The sequence below is a fragment of the Gigantopelta aegis genome, chromosome 3, assembly GCF_016097555.1.
Source record: "Gigantopelta aegis isolate Gae_Host chromosome 3, Gae_host_genome, whole genome shotgun sequence".
In the NCBI taxonomy this organism is placed as follows: domain Eukaryota; kingdom Metazoa; phylum Mollusca; class Gastropoda; order Neomphalida; family Peltospiridae; genus Gigantopelta; species Gigantopelta aegis.
The window spans coordinates 12,503,660-12,526,655 of NC_054701.1; the positions used below are offsets into that span (position 1 = coordinate 12,503,660).

At 34.6% G+C, this 22,996-nt stretch overlaps 2 protein-coding genes across 2 annotated transcripts; both read left to right on the forward strand.

Annotated features, from left to right (window-relative positions):
• Positions 1-6,855: 6,855 nt before the first annotated feature.
• LOC121368498 (pupal cuticle protein Edg-91-like) lies at positions 6,856-8,368 on the forward strand. Its single transcript, XM_041493234.1, has 3 exons — positions 6,856-6,883; positions 7,787-7,849; positions 8,130-8,368. Exons 1-3 carry the CDS (start codon positions 6,856-6,858, stop codon positions 8,366-8,368), a joined length of 330 nt encoding a protein of 109 aa, XP_041349168.1.
• A 471-nt stretch (positions 8,369-8,839) lies between these two features.
• Positions 8,840-21,962, forward strand: LOC121368499 (ATP-dependent RNA helicase A-like). The gene is made up of 5 exons (XM_041493236.1): positions 8,840-8,893; positions 11,954-12,055; positions 19,255-19,387; positions 21,013-21,045; positions 21,388-21,962. Exons 1-5 carry the CDS (start codon positions 8,840-8,842, stop codon positions 21,960-21,962), a joined length of 897 nt encoding a protein of 298 aa, XP_041349170.1.
• The last annotated feature ends 1,034 nt before the right edge of the window (positions 21,963-22,996 follow it).

Below are 22,996 nucleotides of genomic sequence, written 5' to 3' on the forward strand. Positions count from 1 at the left end.
TACTGTTTAGTCTATATATGTTTTTAATTAACATAATATCCTAAAGTTAAGTCTATTATACTGTTTTAATGAATATAATATGGCACAGTTAAGTCTATATGGGTTTTTAATGAACATAATATGCTACAATTACGTCAGTTGCTATAACGGTATCGCATTGAAAAGACTATTCTACATACAATATTTTATTTTTCCAGATCTGTTGGCGGGTGTGTTCAGAAAAGAAGCAAACAAACGTGAAATCCTGTATTTAACGCGGGTAATAACTCGTGGGTGTGTACAGTTACATTGTAGACTGTCTTTATTTCATTAAGCTGTGTATTTTAGAATAAACTCATTTCATTATATACGCTTGGTGTTTGTTTGTTGTTTTTGTTTTATTTGTAAAATCAAGTAGAACTGACTTGGTCGACGTCAAACATGTTAACATTATTTTGTAGTCATGGAAGGAAGGAGGAATGTTTTATTTAACGATGCACGCACTTAAAACATTTTAATTACGGTTATATGGCATCGGACATATTGTTAAAGACCATACAGAATATGAGAGAGGAAAGCCGCTGCCGCCATGCTCTGGGCTACTCTTTCCTATTAGTAGCAAGGGATCTTTTGTATGCAGCATCCCATAGACAGGACAGGCTTTTGTTAAAGTAAAGTAATCAAAAGCTGAACTGTCATGCACGACGATGATATTGTCTTATTACAGTGTTTCGACAGTGTTCAGATTATATTCCACATGAGTTGTGTTGGGGCATCGTTAAACAGACATGTTAACATGATTTACAAGTCATGACGGGAAATAAATATTTCTCTAATGGCCCCTTACGCATTCCAAACTGAGGCTAATTCATGTCTAACAAACGGCAACTGACACACATGGCCGAGAGAGACAAGGACTGTTGTATTATGTACCCTGGAATCCCATAACTTGGCTGAGGGAGAAAGGGATGTGGACAGGGACTGCCACTCCCATACTAGTTTAATAAATGAAAAGAAACAAACAGGCCTTGAACCATTGCATTAACGTGGCTGATAGGTTCTGATAAGTAGACAACAACTGCTGGAGCAAAATTAATATTCCTCGCCATAAAAGGGACATCACTGAGTAACATCAGAAGCCAACAATATAAAACATACTTAGGTGACTATTCAGAAGAGGGTATGGTATGTCGATGTGAACGAATTGGCATCAAAATAGACATTCAGATGGTTTTATAGCAACGGTAAACAAGATAGATGTCATTATATGAATGTGTATCTTCATCCCCTTGGGTTTCATTCATTTGATAATCCAGTCATAATAATCTCCTCTTTTAAGGCAAATGATAGTTCTGCTATTAGAGTAGAAGACAATGGTAGATCAGTTCTATTGTCTACATTGATTTACCAGTGCTGCATCCAATTACAAGTTCTTTACTTACAGAATAGAATAGAAGAGATTAGATGTTTAATGACACCCCAGCACGAAAAGTACATCGGCTATTGGGTGTTAAACTATTGTAAATCCAAAACATTAAGCGATGATCAACATCAATATAAAAATTCAACAGTTAAATAAAAACATAGTGTAAAGAACTGTGCGAAAAATACAAATATCACAGATAGGTAATATTAAAATTTAGAATAAAAGTCAGTATCACGTACAAATTGTAATAAAAGTTCTGGATGGAATCGAAATGATTCCATTACATTTCCTGGACCTAAAATATATGTTCTTGTTGCTTTCAGATGCTTACACTCCACCAAATTGTGGCGTACTGTCAGAGTACACTGACGGTGCTCACACTGGGGTGGAGGATCTTTCTTCAAGATACATTAATGGGTCAAATATGTATGATCGATGAGGCCACGACACAAGACTACTTCATAATTCCTGCACTGCCTATAAGTCGAAAAGATAAATTGGTTGATAAAATGTCACCAACCCTGGCATGAGGCAAATTCAAAGCAGACGTAGCAGCTGAATCTGCCTTTTCATTACCCCTGATGCCAACATGGCTGGGCATCCAACAAAATACACCCCTGCGCGTGCTGTAACCTCACCGTGGTGCAGGGGTGTAACATTCTCTTTGAGAATGGCCAATACAGCACAAATCCCCCTTTTTTCTTCGAGATATAATTAAAATTTTGAATAAAAGTCAGTATCTATCTGTGATATTTGTATTTTTGCACACTTCTTTACACTGTGTTTTTATTTAAATCTTGAATTTTTATTCAATAAAGTTGGAACAAATATCATATTGTAAATCAAAACAATTAATTACGTTTGTCTAGAAATAAACGTATTTTTTATAAATTATACAAAACAAATAATGTGTGTAAAAACGAAAACAATATCATAAAACGAACACTGAAATAGCATACATTTTCTTGTGTAGTAATTATCATTTATTATTAGCACACACATCTTTGTTCCCATGCTGCTGTATGTTTCTTTACTGATCACAGTCTCATTGCTGTAATTTCGTTTTCTTAAAAATAATCTAACGGCATCTTAACATGTAGCTATGCAGTAAAACCAACACTTCAGTCTGTTGATTATACGTGTGTATGTCCTTGACAAATAAATGAAGCCGAATCCCGTATGTGTCCTTCACAATGAAGTCCAAACGTTGATGGTAACGTCTTTGCCATGCAAGTAGCTCAATTTAGGATATTAACTCACTCTATTCCTGGGCCTATTGAAGGAGCACTTGTTATTATTTGCAACGTCCGTTGTTGTTTTTACCACGTTAGTAATTCTAGAATTCTAAAATGATGAGGCCCTTAAGTCTATTTGCATGACAATATTTTCCATATATGTCAGTTGGCACATATTGCATTGTTTCAAACTATAATATAATGCGTTCATAAAACAAAGGAATATACACTTCACAATGTGTAAATAAAGAGAATTACATTAAAAAGACAAAACTCATGTTTGTAAAGCAAGACGCAGTACACCCTAGTTTCAATTAACAGTATACAACTAAATATAATTGCAATACGCGGTACACCGTTGTTTGGTGTTTTAGACAAGTATTTATAAAACAACAACATTTTGTATAGTATAACGTACACGATATATTTAATATAATTTAAGGGTCATTTACATGCAATGTTTGACATCCATGTCAAAATAATTATTTTGTAAATAAACATTTTTGGTCAGGCATTGTGCAAATAACGACGAGCAAACGTGATAGATTTTATTTTATTTGAAGATCTATCATTTCATTTGGTTTTCCGACGAAATAATTGTATTGGCAGATTATCTAGGCAGTAACCCCATAATAGTGTGCAAATTAATATGCTCGTAATATATATTATATATATGGCGATATATATATATATATGTTAGAGGAGAGAGAGAGAGCAGTCCAGAGAGAGAGAGAGAGAGAGAGAGATGAGAGAGAGAGTTACGAGAGACCTTTGCGCGACGGTCACGAGCTTTTTTCTAATACAAACCCAGTGAAGGTGTGGAGGCCATGTGGCTAGTAGTTACGTAATATCTCCGGTAGTGCAATTTTATTCAATATTTAATAAATCACAGCACTAAAGTCGCCTCCATCGGTAATATTACGTTATCACGATTAGCACAAATTAGTTTGACATCACGCATTTTAACTAAATCTTATGAAAACGTTACGTTCGGGTGTACAGCTCTTGTCCCATTGACAGCAACACATTATTACCTAGAGATCTTGCAAATTTGCATATACCTTTAAATTTGGATACCATTTTCATTTCATTTTCATTTCAACTTATTTTCGTGCTTATGTCCAATTACGGTCCAATTAAGGTACACGCACGCTGTCCTGGGCACACACCTCAGCTATCTGGGCTGTCTGTTCAGGACAGTGGGTTAGTTGTTAGTGAGTGAGAGAAAAGAGGGTGTAGTGGTCTTACACCTACCCATTGAGTCGTTAAAACTCGTTCTGTTGTAGGTGGAGGTGATTGTCTATTGAATGTTAGTCTGGATGTCTTGTTTGTTTATTTTAAATCAATCTTTATTAATAGTTATGTGTGTGATATATAATAATAAATGAATGTCACTAACCTAGTAACAAAGTAACAAGTTGCACCACTGTATCTCTGTCTGGAGGTGTCATATACATGTACTTACTTTCTGACCACACGCGTCACACGGTTGACAGGTCTTTTGATTGGGTTTGTCATACACAAAGAACTGCATGACAATGTACTTAACAGTAGCCTGGATATCATTCTGTCGAGTAAAGGACATGTAAAAATACACTTTTGATTGATGAATATTAATTAGTCGGAAGTGTATTCTAATGTACGTAGTTCCATTGAACAAACGTTTTGGGGAACATCGTATAAATATAAACACTGGGGAAAGCTTTGCGTTAAGTATCCAGGTGATAGTCTCATTGTATACAGACGTCTTTCAAGTTTCTCAGGTAAACATTTGTTATAGTTACAGATGTAATAGTTTTTAATATTTGTATTCCAAACGTGTAAAATTACCAAATTAAATTTTAATAAAAATAATAATAATTTAATGGATTTGAATATCCATTAAAGGCGATTGTTAAGATAATGTCGACCAACAAACTTTTTAACGAATATAACTACATATTAAATATATTTCTCTAAACAAACTATTAGTGGGACTATGTTAAACGTGTTTCTGATCGTCCTAGTGTTTCCACAAGATTAAACTTTGTTTTTGCCCTAAAATTGTTAAATTCCCGTAGACGCTTGCTACCCTCATCCACCCATTTGAGTCTCATACGACTTTGCTATAGGATATTATCAATTATCAAAACATCATTTTTTCTTAGACATTTATTATCATTTTGGTATTTCCAGATATTGGTGAGAATTTATGTATTTAGATTTTCCATTCTGCATTTTTGTTTTCAAAGTTTATTATCCCCAGAAAGGAAATACGGTAATGCCAGTGTGGGGGCTCTGGTATCACTGCTTTACATTAATGTTATAGGATACACATTATACAAGAATACAAACAATATTTATGATACTAATAAACATGTTACCACAAATAAGAAAGAAAAAATAAGAGGAAGTAAAATAAACAAATAATAATGTTGTTAAAAATCAAACTATAATTGTTTGTTTATTAATAAATCAATCTTTAATTAATAATTATATATTTTTAATATAATAAATAAATGAATGTATACTAATATAGTAACATAATAACGAAGATAAATAAATAAATAAATAATCCCTAGCGTTGTTGTCAGCTGATAGGTTTATCAACAGTGTACTTTACATTCACCTATGTATTAGGTTGGCTTTGTCATAATATAGCACCTTATTTTCTAACTATTTGTACTAATTATCTATGTGGCCAATATATCCTACATGTTTGTTAAATGGTTATTATTTCCATAAATATTACTTTTCAATATTTCTATTATATTTTATTATACTTATTGAGCTTCATAAAATTTAGAATTTCTTTTGGCATATTAACAACTATATAGCTTTGCGTTTGTATCCAGGTTTTCTTTTTTACAGACCTAAGTTTCTCAGGTGATGTGTGTTTAGTTACAGATATTCTGTTTTATATTTATTCAAAACGTGTCGATTACCAAATTAAGATTTAATAACAAATAACAGTCAAACCTTTTTTTATCTTTAAACCACGTTTGTTAATTAGTGTTGCCTAACAGACGTTTGAGAATGAGGTAATGACAAAAAAATAAATGTTCTAATGACTCAGCTTCTTCACTGCAAAAAAAAGTACACAAATCGTCGTAGTTGTACTTTGTATACCACATTTTTGTCAGAATGCGATGCATAAGTTTTAACTGGAAATTCCGAGTTTTAGTATCTATTGTGGTTTGTCGTGCCATTTTAAAACACTGAGACAGAAATGTTCAGTAATGTCATTATTAACGTTTTGTGATCATTTTGGTATGTTAGACATGGATGACTGAATTTTATTCACATTAAATTATATATACTTTACAATTTTGATTTTCAAAGTCTTGTTATCCCCAGAATCATCATCAATGGCGTCAAAATTTATTTTCTATTCTGCATTATAAACACAAACAGTAATGACGGATAGAATGAATAGGCGTAAATATATACAAAATGACAGGAATCTTGATAATATATACAGCGTAATTGTTCTGATTTTAATAATTTGTACTTTTTTTCCAGGATCAGTTACGTTGCTCAAGCACAATGTCTAGACTTATCCTTCTCTGTTTACTGGGATGCGTCGTTCTGACGTCAGCAACGTGGAACCAATACCCACAGTACAACAGGATTTCCCTTTGGCATATTAACAACTACATATCTTCTTTATCAGACTGGTAACTGTCATTTATTTTTATTCTTCTTTGGTTTGTAAAGGATTCTCTTTTTTATTTTTTTTTTTTTTATTTTCAAATCTTTTTTTTTTGGTTTTTTTTTTGTTTTGTTCTTGTTGCCAAAACGTTTGGGAATTTTTGCAATAGATTTTTAAATGTTCTAATGGGCTTGATCACTCTGCAAAATATACATATTTCGTTACTTTGTATACCATAATCTCTATTACGGGAGCAATTAATCACAGAATGCGATGCATAAGTTTGAACTGGGAATTCCGAGTTTTAGTATCTATTGTGGTTTTTCGTACCATTTCAAAACACTGAGACAGAAATGTTTCAGTAATGTCATTATTAACTTTTTGTGACCATTTGCAGCTCATGTTAGACATGGATGACTGAATTTTATTCACATATAAATTATATATGACTTTAAAAAAAACTTCCGCAGTCTGTTACTAAAGAATCATCATCAAGAGTATCAAAATTTATTTTTTATTCTGCATTATTAACACAGTACAGTAATGACGGCTAGAATAATAGGCGTCTGTCTTGAAAGTACAAAATGACAGAAATCTTAATAAATAACACAGGTAATTGTTTTCATTTTAATAGTTTTTGTTATTCCAGGATCAGAGACGTAGCTCAAGCACAATGTCTAGACTTATCCTTCTCTGTTTACTGGGATGCGTCGTTCTGACGTCAGCAACGTGGAATCGATACCCACAGTACAACAATTATTTCCCTGGACACAGCTATAACAATTACAATCCCTATCAGACTGGTAACTGTCATTTATTTTAATTCTTCTTTGGTTTTTCTTTCTTTCTTTCTTTTTTCTTTTTTAATCTTTTGTTTTTTGTTGTTCTGTTTCGGGGGTGGGGTTGGGGGTTTTTGTGCAGATATTTGTTGATCACTCTCTTTTAATACAGTATATCTTAAATAGCTCCCATAATTTATTTTACGGGAACAATTAACGACTCTCCACCATTTATTGTTTTGCACGGCGAGGTCTGAAACATACTGCAATGTTACTGAATATTTAACTACAAGACAAACCATCTGTAGGATAATTACTGTACAATACCCAGACTGATCTACCATCAAACTGAATATTTAACTACAAGACACAACATCTGTATGATCTTCGCTGTACAATACTCAGACTGTTCTACCATCAAATGGAAAACAAATCTTATTGGCCATTTCAACATAATTTAGGTCTCAATCCGACGATGTAACCGAATCAAAAGATTCCGAATGTCCCGCGCTATGTGACATAAATAATAATACATTTGGAATGTCTGTTCATGACAGAACCTCACCTATACATGAACATATATATTTCATACTTAGTATTTTTCTGAACTTATTAACTTTCATTTTGGTTTCATGTGCAACCTGTTCTCATTATAGTATGGGGTTAGGTATTTCGAGGTCACATTACAATTTGTCTTTTGTAATATATACAATAACAGTTTTCTCCTCAATTGTAGGATATCCAGTTGTCAATGGTTACCAAGGCGGTTACCCAGGCAGTTACCCGGGCGGCCACAGACGTAAGTACCGGTCTGCTTAGCTAATATTCAAAGGACTTTGGAGTCTTTGCAAATGGTAGCAATGTATATTGAGAATTTCTAAAATCATTATTAAAGCAGCTAACGAAAGAACGAATACATCTTCTGATATTAATAACTATTAAATACTTCTATACAATTTTTTTTTTAAACCTGAATTTGTCGTCTATGTTTCTTTCGTATTTGAATTTTCTGTAATAATGTTCTCTATTTGGTTTTACCATAGTATCCAAAACTGATTTTCCCCGTTTGTCTCCTATAGGTTACAGGCGATCCGTTTATTCATACAAAAGATACGGTGGCGGCAAACGATTTGGTGCTAGAGGTTTTGGTGGAAGAATGATTGGTGGACAACAATTCGGACAGCAGTTCGGACAATTCGGACAGCAGTTTGGACAACAGTTCGGACAACAGTTTGGACAACAATTCGGACAACAGTTTGGAAATGGTTTCAGGAACAATGGCTTCAACGGACAGTTCATGAACAGACGATCCTGGTAGACAGGTAATTACATAATTACATAAGTTGAAGCTGTAATGAAATTTATATTATAACACGAACTGTCTTCTATTCTAAAAGGAAGTACTAGCATTGAAATATCACATTAGATGTTACAGTTAAGTCTATATAGGTTTTGGAGCACTGGCTACTGTAATAAATGGTGTAATGGCCTCACCGACGGGAATCGATCCTACACGGACCGCACATATGTGGTACTAGACGCACGTGAATATAGTGGTTTATTAACGATTTGTATTAAAGCTAGTGGCTTTATGAAACGGTATTTCCCTCTCTGCTTAGTTCCGGTTCTTGTCTACATGGGGATCTCATCTTACGTCGCCCGTGGGTGAGTCTGGTTGTGTATACACCGCGGGTCTAGATGTGGGTGTGCTCCATGCCGTGACTCGTGAGGGTCTCATCCCACATCGTCCGTGGGTGAGTCTCGACGTGTATACACCGCAGGTCTAGATATGGGTGTGTTCCTTCCCGTGTCTCGTAGGGGTCTCATCCCACATCGCCCGTGTGTGAGTCTCATCATGTATACACCACGGTTGAGATGTCAGTGTGCTCCACCGTATGTTCATGTGGAGTCTCCGGACAGACAACCCCTGCGTGTGCTGTAACCTCGCCGTGGTGCAGGGGTGTAACATTCTCTTTGAGAATGGCCAATACAGCACAAAATTGAAGTTTTTAGTCAAATTCAGTATCAGTAACATTCTGTGATATTTGTGTTTTTGCACAGTTCTTTACACTGTCTTTGTTTAGGTCTTGAATTTTTATATTGATGTTGATCATCACTTTATTTATTTGCATTACCATAGTTTGACACCCAATAGCCGATGTATTTTTCGTGCTGGGGTGTCGTTAAACATTCATTCATTCATTCATTCATTCCGGACAGACAAACAGTCTGACAGACAGACAGACAGATTTATAGAATCCATCATCGTTGTGAGGCGTAGATTATAAGACTCCACCATATGCTGTCATATGGGATAGAAAACGTACACTCGATGTGGTGAAAATTTCGACTTGGAATTGATTTTCTTGACACTCGTGTTAGAAAAACCATCTACGAATAGACTCGTGCCAGAAACTATGAATCTAGCACCAAGCAAAACCAGTCTAATTCATTCCATAGCTTTCTTTCATGGGACATCTCTGTCCCATATACCTGAGGATGAGATAATAGGCAATTCCAATCCGAGGGATAAAATGTTTTTTGAGGGCCGAGGTTTACAGAAACATTTCGGAATTGCCTTATCTACACCTCACAATGGTGACTGATTCTTATTCTCAGTCATTTAATTACAGTAGTAAACATTAATTGTGTAAGTTACGGTTTGTTTATTCATAAACATTTCACTTACAAACTCATTTATTCATAGGTGGAAAAACATAGTCCACACTATGCAACGACATAAACATGTAACAACTTAACCATAAATATAAGGTTGAACAAAATTATAATATTTTAAAACAATGATCCAAAGTGAAATGGCAACTTGGGTAGTAAGTAATTCAACAGAATTCTGTCAAACATGAGTTATTACGCCATACGTATGTAGAAATCGTCTAGCACTGGAGGGCTGGACTTATTTATTATACAACATTTAGTGAAATGTCTTAAAATATCAGTGAAATAAAAGTGTCATCAGTCACTCAGGAACAATAACACATTTTAGAGTGAAAATTTCGCTATTTCACTCTAAGATGTGTTATCGTCACTGTAGAAAGTGTTATCTTCACTGTAAGAAAGCCGGAACTATTTTGATGCTAGCTTTTTAAAAACAAAGGTAAATTGCTAAAAGTTATATAATAAATAGAAATTTCATGTTTTTTGACAAGAAACATGAAATATCCTCTATTTATCTAGCACCGTGAAAAAGCTGGCTAATTCAGTCCAGTGGGCTAGAACATCGATTAACGTCTCACCTTATGTACATCACATATTTTCAAAATAAAACGAACATAAAAGTACATTAGCCATTTCTTAAGGAATTATGAGAGACAGTGTAGTTAGATAATACAAGTATGTAAAGTTACAATAATAATGATAACACTATTGTGTATATAAAAAGTATCTTTGATGTTGTAAAATATACAAACAGGTTTTGGCTGTTACAAATGCAAGGTTAAGCTCTGACATTAAAACACATAACTTCTAAATCAAGTAGCATACACGTTTTACAACATAACAGCATACTGGTACAAATCAAAACGAAGATCCTCATATAACGGACCGTTTAGAGAAAACAAAATCAACATGAATTTTATTCTGAACAGATTTGTTATCACATATTGGACAGAATCGTTGATCCGCTGGCAAATTCTCTCTCTCTCTCTCTCTCTCTCTCTCTCTCTCTCTCTCTCTCTCTCTCTCTCTCTCTCTCTCTCTCTCTCTCTCTCTCTCTCTCTCTCTCTCTCTCTCTCTCTCTCTCTAATTGAATAGGAGCAACAACACATCGACAATTCGAAAAGACACTCCTATATCTGAACTAAACTATATTGACACTCTGGCAGTAATTCAACAGCATATGAGGTACATTGTAAAAACAAAGATAAGTAAATAAAATCGGATACATATTGCTCAAAAATACATATTCCTTAACAAGCAGTATGTTATTATAGTCCGTCATACAATAATGTTTTGTAAATAATTTCAGTTTGGTTTGACGTAAGAAGAAGTGTAAAAGTGTTTTTGAAATAACAAAACAATACTATTTGTGTGTGCAGTTTAGGAAACAATCAGCTAAGAAATAAATAAAGTGTACTAAATTCCATAGTATAAAAAAACAGCATTCCCTGTGTGAAGAACTATAGTTGTCCTGTATTCTGTATTATCTGCTCGCCGTGTGTCGGCTACGACCTCTTTTATGCCGAGTCGCCAACATATGGGTCATCTATTTGTCACAGCTGGACAGGTGTAAAGGATCACATATGCCATAATTATTGTTTTTACACTATGCTATTAATTGCACCGGTATTTAACGCCGGCCGTGCGGAACTTACCAGTTCCATTAATTCGTGGATTACATCTATCGTCCTCGGTATGGTAATTCCAACTTCATTTCTCATCAGGCTGTTAAGGGTCATTGTGTTACATACAGGCGAGCACTATTCCACCCCACATACGTGAACTGCAAAACGGCTCAGAGAGCAGGCTGAGCAGAATAGGGACTGTTATATTGTGTACTTCCGAATCCCATAACCTGTCTGTGAGAGAGAGAGAGAGAGAGAGAGAGAGAGAGAGAGAGAGAGAGAGAGAGAGAGAGAGAGAGAGAGAGAGAGAGGGGGGGGGGGGGGAGAGACAGAGACAGAGACGGACACAGAGAAAGAGAGAAACACAGAAACACACATAGAGAGAGAGGGTGGACAAAAATTGTTATACATGTTGTATGTACTTTCCTATAAATTAGCTGACGGAGAGAGGAGAAGGGGCTCGATAGAATATTTTATATAAACTTTCTCATAAGCTGATCAGTTTAAAGTTCGTAGCACGGCATTTGATATACATGTCGCTGAATCCTTCCCATTTATAAATAGAGATTATTATATGAGCTTCTGTGTCGTACCTATTTTAGGAAAACGAGTGTCAGGATTCTGGTATTGTCCAAGCGAGAGCGAGCGTAATACACGAATCCAGAGACGAGGTCATTATAGCTTGTTTCATCAAACCAAGGCTTGTACGTTTTGTCTGTATGACAAATAATATATGTATTCCAGCTTTGTGTAATATTTTCTTATAACATATAAATAATCAAAATATGTAATAACGTCATATACATTAAGTATATTATATTTTTTGCACAATTATTTATTTTTATTTTATTTTAGAAATTATATAATTTACGGAATCTGTACCTACGCTAGTACAACTAGGGCGATAGTAAAAATAACCTGTCAGGTCATACAAGGTCGGGGTATAACAGTAGGGTGGAATTTGAAACCGTACCCATGTATTCATTTTATGTCATTCACATTAGGAAGTAAAGTAACAGAGTTTTGTAGGAGGCAGGAGGAACTGCATTAATACCATGCATAACAAATTCCTTAATTAACTCATTTTCACTTAATGAAGTTTAAATAGGTTTGGAATGAATGAATGAATGAATGAATGAATGAATGTTTAACGACACCCCAGCACGAAATAGGTTTGGTGTCAGACATTGAAAAAATCAATGATGCCAACTTAACAGAATCAATACAACATTATATCAAAAGCATATGAGAGAATTTTGATCAACCAATGTTTTTTCATAACCAAGAAACATGTTTGAAATCTAGATTAACTAACGTACTTCTCTGATTCACACTTTGTCTTCTATAAACACTTAAGTTTTGGTGTCGGATGGATATTATATTTTGGTGTCGGATGGAAAAACAATGTAATACATTTCATCCGTATAATTTTAATGAATACGTTATAGTGCTTTCTTCATCATTATACTTCATTAAGAAATAACAGGAATGACTCTTGAAGAGGTATTTCTGACGACAGACTATTTAAACATGTCCCCGGCAAACAAGGCTTTTAATGAATAAAACTGTATATTAATTACATTTTCTTCCTTAGAATATTACTGTGTTTACACCATGTGTTTTGGGTATTGCTAATGTTTAGAGTAGCTTAAACAGGATTATTTTTAAAATGTACGAAATTATTGAAGGCGAAATCCAGTTTGAACTGCTAATTTGAATTTTTGGGTATGGTGTTGACCACTTAAAATATGCCCATAATTTATTTTAATAGGGACGGAATACTTTGATCCAATCTTTAGTATTGTATGGTAAAATTGTTTTCTTTGTAAACCAAAAAGCCACCCTTAATACATTTTATATAGCTGCACCACATACCACTCATCTAGGTACGGTCCTAAATGTTCACAGTATGTCCCACTGTATGTACGTATATTGACAGAGACTAAATAAACATTAAACTTGTCATTGTTTTTTATTAGAATGTTGATGAAAACAAAACCAAGTTATTTATGACTGCACATGCTATTTGCAGCATTGTGTAAACAATGTTAGAAGCGTCAATATCATCCAACGTATGACCTAAACAACTATAACATTGTGTATTATAAAACATCAACAAGCAATATAAACCATATACAAGTTATTTAACTACATAAGATTAAAAATATATTGAATTATATTCGGGGAGAATCAAGTAGAGGGATGTAGGGGGGAGGGTCAGAAAAAGCGCATCTAGAACTTTTAAATACACAGGTTCGTAATGTTGTGATATTTGAACACTTTTACTAAAAACAGTTACCAAACTGAAAATAGGTGGAGCGTATGCCTTGGGTCCACTAAATATTTTATGGAGCTAAATAACTCAATATATTGTGTGGATTCACTGGCGTAGCTCTGGTGGTGGTGTGTGTAGGGGGAGGGTAGAATAGGTCACAATGAAAATCACAACATTTATGCCGCACCACATCGCCACCCCACCGCCGTATGTATCTAACTTTTAGTCAGGTCACAGTTTTAATCCGCAATAATTCCCAAACGTGTTTATTTTACATAACATTATTTGTACCAAATACAAAAAAAAAAAACCCCAGTAATTTCTCATGAATTATGTTTTATAATCGTTACATATAGGTCAAGTGTCGAAGTATGTCGATAAGATCAACATTATTTGAAAAACACTATAGAGTGGTATGCTTTCGTTATGCAAATAGCTGTATGTATTGACAGTAGAAAGAAAAACAATAGTGAATAAGAATTAAATGTAACTAGCACAAAAACAAATTAAATAACAAACTATACAGTAGTCATCTAAGATCGCTTTGTGGAACGTGACCCAGTATAATAGTAAATAAATTATATTCTACAGTAACTCGTTTATTCCTAATATATGATATTGACGATACTGAAACATAGGAGGGGAATAATCTCTTTATCATACAACCTTAAGCTTAATACAACGTGTTTTTGTAAACTGTACACGCAACTTTAATTCCAGTCCGCCATTACTAGATATTCAAATGACGTAAGAATATGTGACGCTGTGTCTTTTTTTAATGGAAATGACGTCAAACTTGAATGACGTCATTTTGGATATCATTGCATAAAAATAAACTAGTGTTTAAGGTTTTTTGCTTTCTGAACGCTGGACAGCTTTCAGTGTAAGGTTGCTATTGAAATGTTTTTGCTTGATGACTATGAATGCATACGTCAATTATGGAGTGTCACACTAGTATGTTTGCTTAAATATCTATAAACCCAGTGCCATGATATAATATCTTACATTTCCAGTGCAATAAAAGTATGTGATATTTTTAAGAATTTTCAGAATTTGATAACTTTGCAAATTAGATGTAAATAATCGTGGTCACAGCAAGATGATTGGAACGGTGGGATTGCGAACAAGCTTCATTTTGTCCAGCCAGTCATGGGACAGTGGCAGTCCTCTTACAGTCGGAGTGAATAAATGAATCTTTAACGACACCCCAGCGCACAAATATACACTGGCTAAAGGTGAATATGATTTACATTTTTTTAAATTATATAATTATGTGTAAACAAAATAAAGAGCTACGGTAAAAATGCAATACACAATGCATATTTAAAAATTAATTCTGGGTGAAATGTAAACGATTCTACGACATTTTTCTTACGAAACATATCTTTTGTTGCCGGCTTCAGATGATTTACATTGTATTAAAATGTGGCGCACAGTCGGTGTACACTGGCAATCTTTAAAGTATATCTTCTCCTACAATTTGATTTTAAATGTTTTTAAAGTCTATGTCCTAAAGTTTGGATCGGATCATTCTTTGGGGCAATGTCTACAAACTAATAGAAATATATTTGTAAATATTTCAAATGTTTTGTTGAATGAACTAATAATGATACTAAGTCAGTAAATGTAGTAAACTATATACATTTATCGACTACTATTTTAACTTGTTTAATCTTTTTAAAAAGTTGAAAAAAGTAAATATCGGAGATGACATTGTGATTTTGAATGTGGAACAATTATACTTCACGCAGGTGTGGGTTTAAAACTAACATAAAAAAAACAAAAACATTTTTAAAAACCAAAAGGAAAACCACAAAAAAAAAAAAACCCACAACAACACAACCTTTATCATATGTTTTCATACGACTAAAGCATTATTAATGACTCAGTTTCATGCCAGTTCATCACTCTCGTTTTCAAGCAAATGGACTGTAACAGAAACGTGTGCAAAGGGTGATCTGACCTGACAAATCTGAGTTAATTAACTAGAGGTATAATAAAAATATTTATATATATTTCTGTATAGAACTCGCCGATTGGTCAGCATATAGAATGGCGATAAGACAGTCCGCACTTCCTCCAAATTCGGATGTGTCCAAGACCTAGTTTTGCATGCATACGTCACAGTTGACTGGTAGTTGGACCATTTTTGAGATGAATAAAGGACTCCATACATACTGTTGACAGAATGGTGACGGAAGTTACCAGTGTACTTACAGCATTAAATTGGACTGCAATTATGCCGAGTAAGGAAAACAAGGAAAGGTATTTTTGATTGATGAAGATTAGTTCGACGGAAGAGTAAACAGTAACTACGCAGTTGCTCTCTTTTGTGAAATCTGTATAAATACTGGTATTTTAGAAATCTTTAAGTCACTGGCTGCGGTCTCCTCTGAAGCTACACAGGTAAAACATTTTAACAGTTATTACAAATAATTTTTGTTCATAATTTTAAAATGTCAATTATATCTTACATTACATTGTTATATTAGGAAGCAAATAGGAGAAAAAGAAAGTCTAACAATATCTCAGAGATAGTTTAAACAGCTCATTTGGGAAGTAAAATATATACATTTTATCTTCTTCTTTTTTCAACTAACAGTTGTACTTCTAAAACACTTGTTTCATATTGGTGGGCGGGATGTTGGTCGACAGTTTCCTCCGCCCCAACCAAAGTTAAAGTTGGTTTTGTTTATCGACACCACTAGAGCACATTGATTTATTAATCATCAGCTATTGGATGCCAAACATTTGGCAAATTTTACATATAGTTTTAGAGTGGAAACCCTCTATATTTTTCTATTAGTAGCACGGGATCTTTTATATTTACCATCCCACAGACAGGATAGTACATACCACAGCCTTTCATACTGGTTGGGAAATAGAAATAGCTTAATGGGTCCACCTACTGGGATCGATGCTAGACCGACTGCGCATCAAGCGATCGAGCCATCCCGACCACGTTCCATGTCGCACAACTGTTACATCAATGATCGTGGCATTATGGGGAAAATGCATATACAAACTACCTTGCTGCTTTTCGGAAGCAGAAGAAGGAGTGGCAGAAGCGGGTTTCCTCTCTCGCGCTCTCTCAACCATAAACACGATATGGTCATTGTCGAAATTACCATATATTAGACACCAAATAACAGAATATTTAGCCAAATTATCTTTAAAATGCAAACCCTATAGTGATTTCCCAACAAAATATCAACCATTACACAAATTGTTTTCACGAAATGAAAATAAAATTCGCCAATTGTTCTTAAAATTCGCATTTGGCCAGTGTGGCGAGTGACAAAGCTAGCCCTGCGTAATTTAACATGTGCTGAGGTGTCACAATTGGTCAGTTTACAATATATTTGAAGGCAGGTAGACAATACTACATGAGTGGCCGTTGGATACCATTCATCGTACAACGAGTTCTTTAAAAACGTATTAAACGAGCGAAAGCGGATTTTTCAACAACGACTCATTAAATTGTTATCACACGTATATGTGTTAACAGTCTGTGTTATCAAAAATAAAGTCTAAAGTTTGTTTTCTTTTAACAACACCACTAGAGCACATTATTAATCATCGACAATTGGATGTCAAATATTTGGTAATTCAGACATATAGTCTTAGGAAGGAAACCGGCTATATTTGTAGCAAGGGGTCTTTTATATGCACCATCCCACAGACAGGATAGCACGTACCACGGCCTTTAATATACCTGTCATGATGCACTGGCTAGAACGAGGAATAACCCAATAGACCCACCGACGGGGATCCAGCGAGCGCTTTATCATTAGTGGTGTAACGAACTATCATATTGCGATAGTCAGTGTCTCGATAGCAATCCATCGATAATTAATTCAACTATCGATAACTATCGCAGTTGTTTGCTCCACTATCGATAGTTTCGATAGTATGCATAGTGAAATCCTTCGATCTTGTAGAGTTAAAATAATCAGATATGTATCATTATCCATCACTGCAAGAGGTACCTCTGCGTCCCTGCTACGTCGGTGCCCTCAGATAGTGTTTTCAACAGCCGGCAGTAATATTACTGCACAGTGATCGCAATTAAAGACAAAACACGTGGTCAAGTTAATTTTTCAACACAAACATTGGAAACCATAAAAATTATATTTTTCTGCAGAAACATTCGAAACCATAAATAAATAGTCTAATAATAAGTTGATTTTTCTGCAAAAACATTAGATACCATAGAAAATAAAGCATAACAACAACAATGTGGAGTCTTTATATTATAAATTTATTAAATATAATTTCACTACCTTGTGACATTATTACAAATAACTAAGTACAAACACAGACATACATACAAACACAAACATACGTACAGACGCACGTACACTCACACAAACACACACACACACACACACACACACACACACACATCACACATACATACATACATCAATACATCAATACATGCATGCATACATCAATACATACATGCATACATCAATACATACATACATACATACATACACATATACATATACATATACATATACATATATATATATATATATATATATATATATATATATATATATATATACATACATATACATATACATATACATATACATATATATATATATATATATATATATATATATATATATATATTGCAAGATTGAAGTAAATAGTTTTGCTAAATATCTAGTTATATTACTGTTATCAAACGATTTAACAATTCACAATACTATTGCAATAGTACTATCACTATTGCAATACTATCACAATAGTAGTTTAACTATCGCGATACTATTGCAATTGTAAGACTGACCGCAATTGTCACCCCTATTTATCACTGAGTTACGTCCCGTCCATGTCGTTTTAACAAATCGTCCATCGAATATTAACTAGGTCAATTTGCAGTATATTTGATATTGCAAACAGACCTAGTTATTTCTCGGTCGACAAAATATTTCATTTATTTCCTTTAGTCCACATTAGTCGTGTTTCTGTAATGCTTGTTGTCTGTTTTACATCAATTTTGACATTAGTAAGTAGTAACCGCAGGCATGGATGTTAAAAGTGCTCTGTGCGCGAGATATTTTCGAGTTTAATTCACTCCAACATTGTGACATGACCAGCTGTCATGATACACTTAACGGTTAAGTCATCAGCCTTAAGGCTGGGAGGTGTTTGGTTCGCATGCCGGTATCAGTTCCCACTCGGAGTTAATAAAACATTAATGACTCACTTGGCAGGTGTCGGACCACTTCACCAACCTCCCTGCATTTAACTATTAATAGTTAAAGTTTGTGCCCGGGACAGCGTGTTCGAACCTTAATTGGATATAAGCACGAAAATAATCATATTAAGAATAAAATCTAAGCACGCATATTGGATTCGGAGGGGGCTGTACCACCCGCCAATTAGAAGTCAAAAACCTTTACTTATATCTTCTACAATATATTCCATTACAATCTTAGTTTTGTTGGTATTAGAAGTGTGCATGACAATGTAAGTATTTAGATTTTGATTGTTACGTTTCGTCTGCTATTTATTAAAACACTACACAAATTAACATACATTTTATATTGTTAAGAATGAATGAAATGTGAAAAATAATATTGCTAATTTTAGATTCTTTTGTTATTTCAGGATCAGAAACAAAGATCAAATAAAATGTCTGGAATTATCCTCCTCTGTTTGTGCGCATGCGTGGTTCTGACGTCAGCGAACTACGGATACTCAGGCTACGGCTATAATTACGGTTACAATCCCTATCAGAATGGTAAATAACTTCCCTTGTACTGACACAATGCTTCTTTAACGCGAGGCGCGGATTTAGCTGGGGACTCGTACCCACCCACCCACTTCCACCCTTTCCCCTTTTTTTTCTTTGGAACTTAAAGCTGTAATCTTGAGTTGAGTTTTATAACATTTAACTATTTAGTATGTGCCCCACCCCCTATTACATATACACTTTTCTTGATCCAGTAGCAGCAAAAAAAGTAGGGGAACTCTAATAAGAATTTACAATTGCCATAATTGTAAGGTATATTATTGAATTAATTGGGCAAACATTATAACCGATAGTTCAGTATTGCAGTAGGTTTTACGACTACCAAAGATTTTGAAGGACGATTGGGGTCAAACGTGAAATTTTCAATTTGACGATTTTTATAAATAAATCGCAAATTCAAATAATAAAATGACTAAAAACAAAACAACAATAACTGTAAGATCAACAGAATGAAAAAGATTGATAGAAATAATGTTCCACTTTTTTTTTAAGAGTATATATATATATATATATATATATATATATATATATATATATATATATATATATATAGATATAGATAGATAGATAGATAGATAGATAGATAATTACCGAACATACGTTTTGACCACAGACATCCCAGTAAAGAACGTTCAGGTCTGTTTATCAACACACCGAAACACATGTGCGTGGGGTGTCATTCTCGATTTTGACAATTTCCAGGGAGGTCACTTAATCACTATGGATTTCTGTCACTCTTTCTCATTCTGTTGATCATACAGTTGTTATTGTTTTGTTTTTAGTCTCTTTTGTTTTGTTTTTGTTTTGTTTTTTTAAATTGTTTTGTTAGTTTAATTCGGACAAAAGTCAGTCCAATGCAAAACACACACACTCTATCTCTATCTCTCTCCTCTCCCTCTCTCCTCTCCCTCTCTCTCTCCCTCTCTCTCTCCCTCTCTCTCTCCCTCCCTCTCTCTCTCTCTCCCTCCCCCTCTTCCTCTCTCTCTCTCTCCCTCTCTCTCTCTGAAAGTGGGAGCCCGTACGCCTGTAGGCCTACATTGAAAGAACTATCTTGAGCTGTGAGCCCTTGCAAGATTTCCATTTCTTCCACCTAACAATTAAAACAAACATCCTATGAGAGTTTTTTCCCTGCTTTTGAAACACTATCGTACCTTAACAAGTTTTCAGTATAAAACATTATACGGATGCATACATTCGGAATGACCTTTGGCCGAATTATTTCAAATTTCGTTTGCCTATTGGAAGAAATAATAAATTCGTACTTTAGTCACAAATCGATATTTGAAAAAACTATAAAACATTACGATGTCCAGAAATGCATTGTTTATAGAGATATGCATATCCTAAATAAGAAAATGTGAGTAAATTCTAATTTTAATAATGCACAAATAATTTATTTGTCGAAAACCTTTCACAATTTTTACAAACTCAGGATAGTCCTTTTAACCATAAATAGCATTTGATGAAAACCACATAATTGCCTCTCACAACTGTCTGCAACCGCAATTTGTATTAGTAAAAACAATATGTACTTTATCAATATAACAGAAAAACTGCATGACAGGTTCCCTTTTGTTCTTATGACTTAATAATGACCTTCCTTTTAATTTCAGGATATGGATATTCTGGCATGTATCGCCCCATACGTAAGTATAGATCTACTCTGGGAAATTACAGTGTCATGAGCAAATGGTAGCCAATGATTTTTAAAACGATTTATGATCATAAACCTGTTATTATGTTAACGTGTTTAACAAAAATTAAAATACTTTTTTTTAAAGATTTAACAAATCTGGATTTAACTATTGGTTCTACTCCCCTCCAGTGAAATAAAATATTGCCAATCTCTGCTGGTCTAAATATATATTACATATTACGAGTTATCCGTAAAATTGCATAACTGGAATTTCACCAATCATTTTTGTTTTTGTATTTCTAACATATGTTCAGCAGCTTTGGAACATGTATTGTTCTGTTTTCCATTCTAGGTTACAGGAGATCCGCTTATGCCCAACCACCAGTCTATAACAAATACGGTCACCATGGATATGGTGGTGGCAAAGGGGTTATTGGTGGCAAAGGGTTTGTTGGTGGCCCAGGATTTGGTGGCCCAGGATTTGGTGGTGGTCAAGGATTTGTAGGTGGTCAAGGGTTTATTGGTGGGCAAGGATTAATTGGTGGCAAGGGATTTATTGGTGGGCAAGGATTAATTGGTGGCAAAGGGTTTATTGGTGGGCAAGGATTAATTGGTGGCAAAGGGATTATTGGTGGCAAAGGGTTTATTGGTGGTAAAGGATTTGGTGGCAACGGGTATGTTGGTGGCAAAGGATTTGGTGGCAAAGGGTTTATTGGTGGGCAAGGATTAATTGGTGGCAAAGGGATTATTGGTGGTAAAGGGTTTATTGGTGGCAAAGGATTTAGGGGTGGCAAAGGTTTTATGGGTGGAAATGGTGGCAGGGGTTTCGGTGGAAGAGGTTTCGGTGGCCAGCCTAGATTCGGACAAATAGGACAGCAGTTTGGTGGACAGTTTGGTTTCGGACAGCAGATGGGACGTGGCTGGTAGACAGGTAATATATATATATATATATATATATATATGTATGCTTCCTTTTCTAACCTTTAAAGAGGTCGTCCCCATCCCCGAACCACCTCTCCACCACCCAAAAATATTTAGGTTAAAAAGTGGTTATTTCGTTCTAGTTAAAGAAAACTCTCTATCAGTGTGCCCTGGTTGTTTGTTATTGCGCTGTAGTGACACGTCCCTGGTGCTTGTATTTAAACGTTTTTTTAAAGATTTTGTGACAAAATGGTTAAGCCTTACGTTTGATAGATGCTATGCTAGGTTTTCATACCGTCTCCAATGCAAAGTCAATTGTAACCTTCGCAGATATTTCTCTTAGCAACAACACAATCGAATATTGTAACAGATGATTGGGTCCAACCAAATAATTGTTTACAGTCACAATCGCAAGTATTGTAAATATTTGAATATTACACATAAAAATGTTTTGTGGGTGTTTTGGGGGTGGGGTTTTTTGCGTCAACACTTCCGAAAGGTAATCGACTATTTTCACTTCGATGCGTCAGAACAGTCATCTCGTTTTGATGATGTGCATGCATGGCCTAACGGTCCAGGACATATTTGTTAATTCCCGTTCATTTTTGTTGTTGCTGTTGTTTTGTTTTTGTTTTATTTTGTTTTATGTGGGGTTATTGTTGTTGTTCTTGTTGTTGTTGTTTTTGTTGGGGGGGGGGGGGGTGTTGTTGCTGCTGTTTTGGGTGGAATTCGTGCGAGTGTTTTGTGTGTGCTTTTTTTTTATTGTTTTGTTTTGTTTTTCTTTTCGTTTTTCTTTTTCTTTTTAGTTGATTGTGAGGTTGTGATAATTTGAACTGATTTCATTAAACAAATACTTGATAAATGGTTTAACGTATATGATTTATACAAATGATTACAATAATCCAGCAATGCATTAGTCTGTACAAATGAACCACAGCGTCTGTCTATCACACCTTTCTGCCTCTAAGCGTTTTCGCACGATTATTGCCAAGGTATTGGCCGTTGGCAATTGTAATATCTCGTTGACGTTTTGAGATTTG

What these genes read in the sequence shown, in the direction of transcription:
- LOC121368498 (XM_041493234.1), top strand. Translation starts at nt 6,856, where the DNA reads ATGACAGAAATCTTAATAAATAACACAG. An exon ending in AATCTTAATAAATAACACAG is followed by an intron (nt 6,884 to 7,786) that starts GTAATTGTTTTC and finishes CCTCAATTGTAG; the next exon opens with GATATCCAGTTGTCAATGGT. An exon ending in TTACCCGGGCGGCCACAGAC is followed by an intron (nt 7,850 to 8,129) that starts GTAAGTACCGGT and finishes TGTCTCCTATAG; the next exon opens with GTTACAGGCGATCCGTTTAT.
- LOC121368499 (XM_041493236.1), top strand. Translation starts at nt 8,840, where the DNA reads ATGGGTGTGTTCCTTCCCGTGTCTCGTAGGGGTCTCATCCCACATCGC. An exon ending in GTTTCATCAAACCAAGGCTT is followed by an intron (nt 12,056 to 19,254) that starts GTACGTTTTGTC and finishes TTGTTATTTCAG; the next exon opens with GATCAGAAACAAAGATCAAA. An exon ending in TTACAATCCCTATCAGAATG is followed by an intron (nt 19,388 to 21,012) that starts GTAAATAACTTC and finishes TTTTAATTTCAG; the next exon opens with GATATGGATATTCTGGCATG.